The sequence below is a fragment of the Tenrec ecaudatus genome, chromosome 6 (genome assembly GCF_050624435.1).
Source record: "Tenrec ecaudatus isolate mTenEca1 chromosome 6, mTenEca1.hap1, whole genome shotgun sequence".
Lineage (NCBI taxonomy): Eukaryota > Metazoa > Chordata > Mammalia > Afrosoricida > Tenrecidae > Tenrec > Tenrec ecaudatus.
The window spans coordinates 30,148,556-30,162,864 of NC_134535.1; the positions used below are offsets into that span (position 1 = coordinate 30,148,556).

The 14,309-nt window shown below is 38.2% G+C and overlaps 1 protein-coding gene across 1 annotated transcript in view; it reads right to left on the reverse strand.

Moving 5' to 3' along the window:
- Positions 1-1,407: 1,407 nt before the first annotated feature.
- Positions 1,408-14,309, reverse strand: part of NEDD1 (NEDD1 gamma-tubulin ring complex targeting factor) — a 54,975-nt gene continuing 42,073 nt past the window's right edge. Inside the window, exons 9-15 of the mRNA XM_075551143.1 lie at positions 13,488-13,616; positions 11,873-11,920; positions 10,783-10,985; positions 9,770-9,926; positions 8,580-8,736; positions 6,363-6,429; positions 1,408-5,960 (exon numbers count right to left, since the gene is read on the reverse strand). Coding sequence (XP_075407258.1) covers positions 5,856-5,960; positions 6,363-6,429; positions 8,580-8,736; positions 9,770-9,926; positions 10,783-10,985; positions 11,873-11,920; positions 13,488-13,616 — 866 coding nt within the window. The 3' untranslated portion in view covers positions 1,408-5,855. The remainder of the gene's footprint in view (positions 5,961-6,362; positions 6,430-8,579; positions 8,737-9,769; positions 9,927-10,782; positions 10,986-11,872; positions 11,921-13,487; positions 13,617-14,309) is intronic.

Below are 14,309 nucleotides of genomic sequence, written 5' to 3' on the forward strand. Positions count from 1 at the left end.
AGAGGTTCAAGCGAAACTGCTTTTACAAAAAAATTCACTGACTAGAGAAATCTTCCTGGACAATGCCACCGGGTGCACCAACTCAGAGTGAGTTGCTTGATGCTCACCTAGCAGGAAAAACACGTACCAAGAAAGCTCCACTCCACCCAGCTCAATTCCATTGTTTGTTTCTTTTGCTTCTTTGGTACCCCCTTGTATATATGCTTAACAAATATTAGCTATTATTATTCACACAAATTATGAAGTGACTTATATAGATTTTAATATACCTATTTTGATGTTACAGTAAACAGAATGCTAAATTAGTACTATAAGCCAATCACTACATCTTATCTAAATATTTCCTGTTATTAATTATTTTAAATACCAAATTACCATATTCAGCAAACTAATTGTCCTTTCAAGAAGCTTTTAAAAGGTATAAAAAGATAAAAGAAAAAATAAATAAACAAATAAAGATAAAAGATAATGTTTAGACTTACATTATTTGAGGGAAGAAAATGTCTTAGGAATTTAGGAATTGAATGACAATTCTATTTTTGGCATAAGGTATCTGTTTACTTCCATATCGTATATACTCGGTTCGGCTTATACACTGGTCAGTGGTACCCCAGCGAGGTAAAACATCTCGGGGGTGATTGCCGTCCCTCCGCTGTTCATTCAAAGCTCCGCTGACACTGCAGGGCTTTGAATGTTTGTTTACTGACATCTAACCAATCAGACCTGTCCTATGATGTGGGCGGCTCCAATTCACAGAAGTGCCTGTAGTGATTCACTTACGCCTGCAAGCTGAACTGGTAAGGATGTGTCTGTGACTGCGCTCCGCTCCGTCTCTCCCCTCTGGTCTCTGTGTTAATTCACATCCTGCATTTCCCACCCTAGGCTTATACTCGAGTCAATCAGTTTTTCTGGTTTCCCAGGTAATAATTAGGTACCTGGGCTTATACTCGGGTCGGCTTATATTCGAGTACATACGGTAGATATGAAAAGGAATTAGCTAAAAGCACAGCTTTGGGAAAGTTGACAGATGAAAAATTAAAGGATAGAATAAGCAAGCCAAATAATTGTTACAAACAACTATGTCAAAAAATGAGAGACAACAGAAAGAAGAATTTAAGCACAAGGCTATAAATGTTCCAAAATTGGTAAAAGGCAAAAGTACACAGGTCCCAAAACAAGAAACCAGAGACGATCTTAGAAAAAGAGTCAGGAAGTGAAGTAGGTTACCCAATCTACTGGAATATAAAACAGATTATCAAAGGAATGACCATCTTACGGTAACTTTTCTACTACAAAAATAGGATTCGGAAGCCGGGACATTTTCAAAAGCATGCAACAAAATAACAGACAACCCGAACCATGTGCTCTGAAAATCTGTTTTTTAAGATGAGGAAACAATACATACATTTGAAAATAAACATAGACTTGGTTTATCACACATAACAGATCAACATATAATGTAGCAGGTTAAAACAACAAACATGTATCATCTCAAGAGATTTCAGTCCAGCAGTCGACCAGAGGTGCAGTCATCAGAGACCTGACTGGGACTTAGGGGTCGGCTTCTCAGCTTATTGCCATCATTGTCGACCAGCCTCAGTTCCTCATGGACGACTAGCCATAGACTTCATTTCCACATTATGTGAGCTTCCGCACACATCTGCTCACTTAACAGCTGCTTCCTCCAAAGCGGGTTATCTAAGAAGGGAGAGAAATATCTCAAGACAGATATCAGTGGTTTATAACCCAAACCTGGAAGTACCATCCCGTGACCTCTGACAGGGGCTGTAGGTCCCAAACATCAACAAGTCATGTGTATTGTACTTTTTGCACATACTGTACCCATACATATAACAAGCATAAATGATGAAAACATGTTTTCCCCAAAAGAATGATGGATGTTGAGCCACAAGATTCAAAAAAAGAATTTGAGTCCTAAGCACAAAAATCTAAAACTACATTCATATACACACATTTTAAGGTGATGTTTCTGAAAACAAGGCAAATAGAAGATGTTTAAGTGTATACAGGAACAGACATCTTACTTTCACTAGCGCAACAAGGCTAACAGCAGAATTTCAGGAAGTCACTACTAGACAATCTATAACATCTTCAAAATGATGAAAATATGTAACAACCTCCATCTCCATATGCAAAGAAAATCCTCTTTTCAGAAATTAGAAGACACTTTCAGAGAAACAAATACTGAGAATTTGTCATCAGCAGATCTATAGTAGCAGCAGAAGAAAAACAATGCCGGAATGTAGCTCAGACCTAAAAAGAACTGAAGACCGGCACAAAGGATAAGTATGTCTTCAAATCTAAATGAATCTTGACTGGATACAGCATGACCAACAGGATGTGGTGAAGGGAAATTAGTTGGTATGCTGGCTCTCCTGTGTTTATAAGTCCCACCAAATGATTGGATGGGACTATGCCGATAGGTTGCGTGGAATAGAGAGGGTTAGTAAGGTTTGCCGTTCTGCTGGATATACCAGTGAGTCATCTGAGAAGCAAGAGGGAGTCTCCATGACCATCATGATGGAAGAGCCACCAGTGGAGAACATGGGAGGATCCCTGTCTGAAGTGGTCGAGGGAGCAGAAGCACCAGAGGTGAAGCTCCTTCATCATGAGACAAAGCAGAGCAGCTGTGATGGGTCCAAGAGGCAGAACCAAATCGTAGCACTGAGACCGTGGGGCCGAATGGCAGACTTCCCTGCCTTGATAGAGGGCAGAGGCTAAGGGATCACGTGGCTGAGAAGCTGTGAGACAGACACATGCCTGCTAGCACAGCTGAAAAGCAGCATTGCCAACAAAAGAACTGTATCGTTAGCATTTAGTAACCGGTTAGCTTCTCTGAGAAACCCCATCATCATTTGATAACCACTGCAGTAAGTTATCAAACCCAGCACAGGAGTGGAAAGTACTGAAATGGATGGTTGATGTCAGAACAGGGTAAAGAAGGAAGGAGGGTGGGGGCATGTCTGAGCTCTGTCTTGTAGCAATTGGTCTGGGTGAAGTAGAGTTAGATTCTCCTTCCCCTCTGTGAACTCATAGGGGCCAGATGTGGCTCCCACACCATTATCCTCAGATGCACCCTGGGTAGAGAGAATGAAGAATGCACATACAATAGTACTTAAGCCAGGCGAGGATAAAGGTTTCCGTGGAATTGTCCAGTAAGAGCAATGCAGCTTTAGTTTAGACCTTGGAAATCATAGGTACATGTCCAACAAAACACACAAAACTACAGTCTGAAGACCCTTCCCTCTCAGTTCTTTTTGCCCCACACGTCATGTTCATCTTTCAGTCATAGCGTGTACGGCATGCCAGCCAAGAGGCTGAGAAGGCTCAGGACTTCGGAGCAGCCCCATTCTTTCCCCCCCTCCCTCTTTCTTGAGGGTGCATTTCACTCGGACGCACTACCCACACAAGACCTTTTCGAATTATTTTTGCTTAAATAAATCATATTATTTTAAAGAAAATTCACAAAAGAAGAAAATGGCTTTTACATTTGTTCACAAATTTACCTTTTCTGGTGTTATTTCTCTGCAAAGATGGAGATTTCTATTTGGTCTAATTTTCTTTCTAGTCAAAGACACTCATTAATATTTCCTATGAACAGTACAGCCAGCTTGGGTCGACGCCTTTCAGCAGTGTGTGAAAGGATCTGCATTGGGTAGAGGATTCCCTGTTTCCTCCCTTGGAGCGCTCCAGGTGCTGCACTCCTGTCCCTGACAGGCTTTAGCAGACTTTTTTTTCCCCTCTAGCTGCGTTTAAAAATTTCCTTTGACACTTATTTTAAGCTTTATTATTACTTTTATGACAGCTTTGATGTTCACTGAGGTCTCACTTATTTCCTTCTCTTAGGGATCACTGTCCTGTGCCACTGAATGTCTAATAATTGAAAACTAACACACACACACATATATATATTTTAGTTAAAGTGAGAAGCTATGTCCACCAAACTAAAACCCAACCCACTGTTATACAAGCAACTCTCACAGCGACCCTGTAGCACAGAACAGAACTACCATAGTGTTTCCAAGGTTGTAAATCTATACAGAAGCCATGTTATCTTCCATGATGCAGCTGGTGAGCTTGAACCACCAACCTCTCAGTTGGCAACCTACTTTAGCCACTGACTGCTAGGGTTATGACACTAAGTACATACAGTACCTATTATATCAACCAGGCCAGAGGCAAAAGTCTAACTTCAAGACTCCCATTTCACCAAGTAACAATTCAGTTTATGAGCTTGATTTAGCTTTTTAATTTCATGACAAAATGATCTATGCAAATAAAGAAGTTACTAAAAATGTTTTATTTATCCCTTCCCTATTAGTACACATTATATGCATTCATTTCAGAAAAGACAATATGGAAATATTACATTTGAATGTAACACGTAAGCAGAACACACTTATTTGTATGCCTTCTAAATCTGTTTGGTAATGACATAGAAGAAAACTTGTTACAAGTCACAATGCTTTAATGATCTATGGAGAAAGGGATCACATCAGCACCCCTGTGCTTTAATACAGATGTATTCTCTAAGTGCACTGGAAAGAAGAAGTATTCCTGCTTCCATTTCTTTAAGCAATTATTAGTATGTTTAATTATTAAGTATACCCATAGATTTTTCTATCACTTTGGAAAACCAAAAAGCTAATAAGTTAGGTTTTTTTGTTGTTTAGTAAATATTTTCATCTAAAAAGTAAAAATTGAACATGAGTGTTATGTTCAATGAACACAGTTTAAATCTTTGGGGACAAAGAAATAGGAAAGCCAGAGCCCTCCTGATCTCACACCACTGAGAAACCACAGGCCGCAGCAGGTAGATGCAGACAGCTATCCACTATGAAAAGTGAAAATCATTTTGATAACTAGTTTTCCCAGAGGAAGAAAAAATAAGTCCAGTAATACAAAAATAGTGTATATATACACTGTACACAAAGGTAAGAGAAAGTTAATGACAAACCAAACAATCCACATTTCACACTTGGGGCAGAAAAATAACAAGAATACTGTACTACTAAGTAGCCCATACCAAATGCTCCCTGGTGATAAGCCGCGGCGTTTTGATTGGAACTTTACAGTATAACGTGCACGTTATTCATCTGTGAGAGAATCCGCAGGCTGACAGCTGAGGTTGCGTCTCAAAGCCCTGAAGTGTTTTGCAGAGGTAAAGCGAGTTTAGCCAAAAAATAAGTGGGAACAGAGGAGTGAGAGAAATGTAAAACAGTAACATACGTGCAATAGATATAAGTTAATCTGTGCAATTACAAATTCCAAATACTGTCTTGTCAAACGTACAAGTAATAAATAATAGTCATACTTGACTTCACCTTGTTAACAAAATAATCCCTAACCAAGCCTGTGCTTTATGATTCCGTCGCTCAGAAACACCAATTGCCATTTTGAAATCACTTTGTCCATAAAAATAGAAGGCATAACAAATTTTTTAGTTATCAAGCACCTAAAAACATCTTGGAAGGCAATCTGTCAAACAAAAATAAATTTGTTGTAAAAAGATGATAAGAAGTATACATAATCAATTACTTAACATACTTTTTTTTTCTTGTGAGAAAGGGCACTTAGTGTATAGCTAAAATTTTCAGAATATAAAGATCCTGCTGACTTTCCTATTTTGTAATGTATACAGGTTCCCTATTGTACACAGTTTTTAATATAAAAATAAAATATTTTTAAGTCAGAGAAGATGAAATAGCAATTTACAGAAAAGTCCATCATTACCCTTTTCATGAAAACAAAAATTTCCAGAGGCCATAAAAATACTAATTTTATGTTGCCAAAAACCCCCCAAGTCACAAAACACGAAGCTATGCACCGACAGTTCAATAGTGAGCACGCAGTCTTTTGTTTTCTTCTCGTAGTCTTTCGATCTCAGCCACTAACCCTTCATTCACCGAGTATCTTTCCAGCAAAGAGTGCATTTCATTCTATAACACGCAAAGGGGGAATCCTGGTTACATTATTGCCATTGACTTAGCAAGCTAAATTCTAGGTACATGCTTTCAGCTATCATTTCTCTCAAGTTTACTTAGCTGGTTAGTGATGTGTTTTGCACTCAGCGACCCTTACTACTATGTTAATATAAATGAAAGCTCATGGGGCCTTCACATACTTGGGAGGGGAGCTGCTGGGGGGTCAAGTTGAGGGCAGCCATATCTATGACAGGTCAAAATAAGCATAAACAATTTATGTCCAATTTATTTTTCTGTTTCTAAAATTCCTTATTTACTTAGCTGGACAACAGGAGTAAACAACGAAGTAAAAGCATAATGTCCTTTAATGGATTTGCTAGACCCACACACCTATTTAAAATGAAGTGTCATACATACCAACTGCATGTGGAACTGCTTGATCATCTCCACCTGCAAATTCACAATGTCCCGATGGCATGCTTCTCTAGGGAAGAATGGAACAAACTTGTTAGTTTTAAGTATTGCTAATTCTAGAACATTTAAGAAACTCATGAAACATTTTTCATTGTTTCAAATTACAGTACATTAACCATTAAGATTACAAAGTAAAAATAACACCTGACATTTATTTACGATAAACTAGTCACTGTCTCTAGATATTTTAAAAGAAAGAACTCATTTAATCTTCACTAATAGGTACAATTATGACCTCTGCTTTACCAGGCAAGCAGGAGAGTCTCAGATAGTTCAAACTTGTCCAAAATCACACAGCCAGGAAGTGGCACAACTAAGACATAATCTCAGGCTTGCCAACATCAGAAACCCCACTACACTAACTCTTATATGAGGGGGGCTTCAAAAGGCTCATGGAAAAATTCTGTTACCTTCAATTCCTCTTTTTCAAAATCTTGGTGAAGCCCCCAATACATGTACATTCTAAATTACAATAATAAAATGTCACTCAGAAACCCATCAAACAATTTAAAAACTAGAATATAATGTAATTTCAAAAAATATGAAAAAAATCCTTTCTATTCCAATTCAATTCTTTATGAACTTTTTAAAGCCCTTTCATATTATTAAAATCATGTGTGGATTCCATCAGAACTCTGAGGGGAAGAAGTTTGTTTCATTCTCCTGAATTTGGGTTAGCAGAAATGGCTTTTTAAAACCATATGGTAGAACATGTAGTCTTATAGTCAATAGATTTCAGCTGTGTTTTTGTTGGTTTATGTTTTCAAGATTCATGCTATACGTATCTGTGATCCACTGGTTTACCTGCTGAATCGTCCATCCACTTGCAATTGACAGTAAATCACTTCAGATTTTACTATTACAACGGTGCTATAGACGAGCTGCTATGTATCTGCAAATGCGCTTTTGTGGATGTCTTTGAGATGATATATACTAGGTCGCAGGGATGAGACATATGTATAGCTGTTCAATTTTACAAAGCAATGCAAATGGCTTTCCAATGAGGCCACATCAATGGACACACCCATCATCAGTGTAACAACGTTCCTCTTGCTGCACATTTTCCCCAGACTTAAATGAAGTTTTTTTATAGTGTTTTCCCACCTAGTGGGTGTGATATGGCATCTATCGTATATTCAGTTCTCATTAATTATGAGGCAAGCATCTTTTCTTACGTTCATACACTGCTTCTCTTCTGTGAAATGCCTACTCATGCCTTTTAACCATTTCAGACTGCCTGAAAACTTATAAAGGTTCTCTGTATATTCTAATCTCTGCTAATTATATGGTAACTGTCACAGACAAGTGCTTACTAATGTACGACAGTGGACAGATTCCCAATAAAGCCAGAGGCTTTTGTGAGAAGAACCTTGACTTTTTACCTTTAGCTCCAGCTACATATACTCGGCAGATTCTAAATGGTAACATTATTATTGTTTTCAATATTTTCAACATTTAAACATATATTTTGAAATGTTTTTAATGAACAAAAACTGCACAGATATATTCTCCAACAATCCTACTCTTGACAATCTACACTGAAGCTGCAATTTTAATTGACTACACATTACGCAGAAAAAAAAGGTAAATGATCAATGGTAATTGAAAAAAAAAGCTTCCAATATGTACTGAGAGATGATTAATAAAAGAAAGCTGTGTCACACAAGGACATATTCTTAGAATGTTCCAAATTAAAACATGAGAAAGACATGCACAGATCTGGGCAAAAAGTCTTTTAAATTAAAGAGTTACATGCTGATACATTTTTTTTATAAGGCTCGGGATTCCTTAAAATGTTATACATTTTACACACACAAGCAGACTTAACAGATGTATATATGCTGTATTTAAGAACCCCATTCGAGATTACAGAATCCGTCCATTCTGATACTTTACAAAGACTGCACTAGCAGTCTGCCTGCTACACTGCTCCTGCCAAGTTATCAAAAATTGGGTGAATGTGTTTTTTCCTGACAGATAAGCAATAGAAGCAATACATCAAGAACAACAAGATGCATCATGCTTTCTAGGATTTTATAGACACCAGAACATACATAAAACCAGTCACCACCACCGAACATTACTGATAGCTCTGGTTTTATGTCTACTAAAAAGACAAACAGTTATGGGCGAGGTAACGAGTCATTTCTCAACGACTACCTAAAGTCGTCCAGTGTCTCCTGTATCATGTTCTGAATAAACTGTATCTGCACCGATGTCAGCGGTGCGTTCGGTCGATGGTTTCCAATGGTCTCGGCTATCTTCCCTGACAGTGAACTGGCAACTCCCGCCGTGACAGACGATGCTGTGCTTGGATCTAAACCAAAAAAGGAGAAAATATTAATAGCCAGCTTGGAATAAGAGACATCAAACGTGTCTGAATAAGATTTGCCAAGAGAACACTTGAAAAGCCGGCAAATAACAATGTTCCTGTGACATGTAGAAAAATTCGCTGTCTGAAGAAATCTTAAAAACTTTCTATGAGATTATTCCTAATCGTCATTGATCTATCTATCTATATAAATTGCCAACTGTCTAATGCATGTAGTAGTATACGACAGGGATTAATCCTGAAGCAGCTCTGACAAGCTACACCACAAACTAGATAAACCAAGACGGCTAGAAATGAAGCAGAAGGAACAGAGGGCAAAGGGGTGCTGCCGACCTCGAGTGTAACTGACCACAGACCTCCAGAGACCTTCGTGGGCGACGCAGAGATGCTCCTACGAAGAGGCGCTCTGTACTCAAATTTCTTACAGTCGAACCTAAAATCCCTTTCCATTTGATCAAAATAGTATGGGTCTGTGGCACTCTAAGGGTATGACTTCAAAAGTGAAAGGAAAAACAAAGTATTGGATAGTTGTAACCCCAACCAAAGCCACAGCCATGGACTCCATCCCTACGCACAGCGGCCCTTAGACAGAGTAGAACTGCATGTGAGGGTTTCCCAGGCTGGGATCTTTATGGAAGCAGACTGTCTCATCGTTCTCCTGTATGGCAGCTGGTGGATGCAAACTGCCGGCCTTTCTGTTTAGTGGCTAAGCCCTTGGGCACTGTGTCACAGGGGTTCCTGTTTTCATAACCCGGTTCTACGGGGCCCTGGATTATTATTTAATCCACACCGTACTACATGAAGCCAGGTGAGTATTAAAATGTGGATGAAATTCATACAAAAAGTACCAAAATAATGTAGCGAATTTCACCTTTTAACTAGCTATCACTGTCTACTAAGAAGAGTCACATTAGAACTTTTTTCCGTTGATAATCACATTTACTTACATCGCAAGGTAAATCACTGAAAAATTTTTCAACATAATACTTTGAAACATCCAGACATTTTATGTACGTACTTGGGGTAGAGGATCCACCGACAGGGGGTTCATATAGCAACTGGGTTTCCATTTCTTTCTCTGGCTTTTCAAGTTTCTCAGGACTCCTTGCTTGGTTAGATGATGGAGAGGTATTTAAATTTCCAGTTTCAGCACCAGAGGAGATCAACTTTGCAAACTTTATATTTAAAACAAACAATTACTTTTATAAATAATTTCTGGATTTGTCCTTATTAAATTGCAACTACTCCCTCCCTGTACCCCCATCCCAAGTAGAACCAAAGGAGGGTAAGAAGGAAGAAAGTAAAGGATATAGAAGAAGGGGGGGTAATGCTGAAACTAATGGCAAAACAAATCAGTTACTAATAGGATATAACCTTGATGATATAAGGAAAACTTGATATCTATGTATTGGTTGTTGAATATTATTTAAAGTGGATATCACTGGCAGGAAAAATGACAAAATATTCATAGAAACTAGTCAGAAATACTTGAAAATAAATCAAAAAATATTTTTAACTTCTTGAATGATTCAATACCTTTCTAAAAATTAGATATGAAACACACACACACACACACACACAAACATACTAAATAGTCTTCCCTGGTAATATCTGATCACTTTGAATCTTTACAAAAGAAATCATATTCTCTATTAAATCCGGTATTACAGCAGATGGCAATGAGGATGAATTCCATTCTTAGCACCATCAATTTGATGTCAGACCTAGTGTAAATGACTTGGCCACCAATTTGGTGTGTTATGCTGAAAGAAAATACATTTTAAGAGAATTCAGATGTTCTTGCATAGGTAAATAAATCAATTATCTTGTTGTGTGGCAACATATCCGAAGATAGAATTCAAGTGTATGTTTTAGATTAATAAATGACATCCTGATTAAGGATATGTGTCAACTCTTAAGTGGACAGCCCCTGCCAGCTATACTCTGATGACTAGCTCTGTATACTTGCCTGACAGATAGGCAGGCAGAGACAGAGACAGAGAGATTCTAGTACCCGTGTCTGGCAGGTACCTGTTTGAAAGCGTCTTTAGGTTCTTGTTTGTCCAGATGGACTTTCTTAGACTCCGTCGTCAGATCATGGTTTTCATGCTCCTCTTGCCCGGGGGATCCCATGAAAATACTGAGCGGACTAGAATGCAAAACCGAAGTGGCTGAAGTGACTGGGTTTTTTCTTGGAGGGAAGACTGAGTTTAGTTGTGGTAAGAAATCAAGGCCTGCAAGAAAGGGGGGAGTTACATTTGTACATAATGACTCCCAATCTTGAATATTTAAGAAAAACATTTAGCAATTAGGCACAATATGGTAGGGAAAAAATATGGGATTTTGATTCAGAAGACTGGTTCACTTCCCTGCTCTCTCCCAACCTTACTTGATATGCACCTTTTAGCAAAAATCATAAAACTCTCTTGATCTATAAACGTGATTGATGGCATCTGTCTCCCAGGGTGGCAAGGCTGCAAAGATATGTGCTAGCTGAGAAAATACTTAGGAAACCATAAACAAAACGAATGTTTTAGCTTTTGACAAATGAAATTGCTACTTTAGTACACAACCGAGGAATCTGTATCTTTGTAGGCAGCCTCTAAAGATGGCTCCTAATGACCCCTGCCTCCTGGGTCCCGTGAACCTGTGTAATCCTCCTTTTGGATGTGGGTTGTACGTAGTCATTTGCCTCGAGCAAACAGAGGGGATGAACTATCTTTCCAAGATTAGAAAACAAAAAGACTGTGACTTCTACACTGGTGTCCTAGATCACTATGGCCGACTTCCTCCGAGGGAAGCTAAGGTACCCTGGTAAGAAACGGAGCTCTCCACGTAAGAGCTACCTGAATGAGCTTGCACAGCCCTGAAAGCCCTGAACCTTGTAGCTGGCATTGCCCTGAATAATCCAATCCTTACACAGCCTTGAGATACCACAGCTCTTGTTGAAACACTGAGGGACCTGCAGAGAAAGGTATTCAACTAAATTATGTCGGGATTCTGAACCCCCAAAATAAATGTTTGTGCTGTCAAGCCTCAAAATGTTATCCCTTACTGCACGGCAATGGATAACTTGATATGCCCTTTAATTTTCATAAAAACAATGCTCAGTCATTCTTACCATCTCCTTTGACAATGGCCTCATCGCCTCCCTTGTTAACTATAGCATCTATAACAAAATGAGAACAGCAAACTTTAAAAGGGGAAAAAGAAGTCATAGCAGCATACGGTTTCCTATTCGTTACCCAAAGAGTTCAGAGAGTACAGATTTTAAGAAGGAAAATGTGTAAGGGTTAAAATTAAGCTTCCCTTTGCATTCTTTTAGCTTTATACATAGCAGTCATTATGAAAAAATATTTCTACACTATACATTCATTTAATGAGGCAGCAAGACAGAGCAGAAATAGAACTGGAGTAGACTAATTGTCTATATTACTTAACACCTTTGTAATTATGGACAAGTCTTTAAATGCAATTAAGCTTTTGTTTCCATATATGAGACAAGGATAAAGACATGACCATTTCACAAGTATGATTTGAAGATCAACTGAAATAACCTAAAAATATTTTGTATGCACTGCATTCTTATAAAAATATGGTTTCACTAATAGTTACTTTACTAGAAAATGTGTTAAGAATATTTCATTTTACAATTAACACAAAAAAGTATTTCACTGAACTTTAGCAGATAAATAGAAAAAAGAACAAAGGTCAAAAATAAAAATAATAAGAAATTCCAGTGGCCAACACATAAAATTATCATATTAATAGGAATATCACCTATCTATCCAGAGACAGCACCAGCAGCTGCCCCTGCCGTTGGAAGGCACTCAGCAATGGACTGAGCAAGCGCAGCCTTCTCAGCAGTGAGCTGACCATGACGACTCGGCTGGAGCAAAGCCTCCGGGACCTTCACTTGCTGGAGGAGCACAACTCAACAGGAGACAAAACACTTACCATCTCTTAACCTTTGGAACTTGGAATGTAAGGGTTACGAAGCTAGGAAAATGAGAAGTAAAAAATGCAATGGAACGCATAAAGATGAATATCCTGGGCATTAGCCGAAATGGACTGGTATTGGCCACTCTGAATCAGTCACGTGGTTCACTATGTCAGCCATGACAGATTCAAAAGAAATGGTGCAGCATTGGTCGCCGAAATATTTCAAATGCTTTCTTGAAGAACAATGCTGTCTGATAGGAAACGATCTATCCATACAAAAACATTCAGGCAATACAATGATTAGTAAGATTTTGCACCAACCACAAAAGCTAGTGATGCCAAAACTGAAGAATTTTACCAACATCTTCAGTCTGAAATTGATTAAACATGCAATCAAAATACATGGATAAATTACTGGAGATCAAAACTAGGAAGACTGCTATTTGCATAACAAATGAGCCAAGATTTTGAGATTTGTTTAGAATACAAGTAACAAATTACCTATGGAGGAAAGACTTATTTTAAAAACCTGTGGAAATCAAAATTCTAATTTGACAGCTATTTGCACAGCTCCTATGTGAAAATTACCAGTATATTTTGTAATAACATTTGACACATCTTAATGACGTAACTTTACTCAGGGGAAAGGAAGTTATTACTCCAGGGACTGAGAAAACAAAGAAACTGTCATAAATTATGTCAAAGTGGGGCTCTTATCCACAGAGTTTAGAGAGAATAAGGAAACGGATGATTATCAGGAAGAGAACATAAGTCTCCGCCCTGAACACACTTACCTTCTCTAACAGGTGAGAACATGTCGCCTAAACTACTTGTCCTCGTATCATCAAGGCTGGAGAAATCTCGACTTTTTCCACTGTCTATTTCCTTGGGTACAATATCAGTGTTGATGCTCCGAGGCAAGCCTTACAAATCAGGAGGGTAGAGGGTGAAAAGAGAGTGTCGTAACAGCTGAGTAACTATTACCATCGGAAGCTAGGTTCTAAAAAATAAATGTAAGCTTTACCTGTATGATTAGTAACATTCAATTTATAAAAGCAGAATCTAGCAACATCTCAATTAACAAGCTTTCTCATGCATTGATCACCAGTTATCACTGAGTCCATTTCTGCTCATAGTAGACCAGGCATGACCATATTAACTACCGTATATACTCGATTATAAGCCGACCCGAGTATAAGCCGAGGTACCTAATTATTATCTGGGAAACCAGAAAAACTGATTGACTCAAATATAAGCCTAGGGTGGAAAATGCAAAAGCTATTGGTGAGTTTCAATAATCAAAACAAATGAAAATAAAATTACTAATAATTGAGAAATCAGTGTGGTCATGTATTTAAATATGTATTTTATATAAAAAACAAAAAAAGGAGACAATAAGTCATTTAACATTAGTAAACCAGCACAGTAAGTGGCAAATAGGTTCAACAAAAACAATCAGGTATCAACAATGATACCTTAACAGTACTATTCCCTGAGCAAAATCAGCAACCAAGCTAAAATGTAAAGAGTTAAAATCCTTCAAAACTGGATTTCTCATCATCATCCGTATCCCAATGCAGAGCTTCAGCTGGTGTGAGGTCATCATAGACACTGTC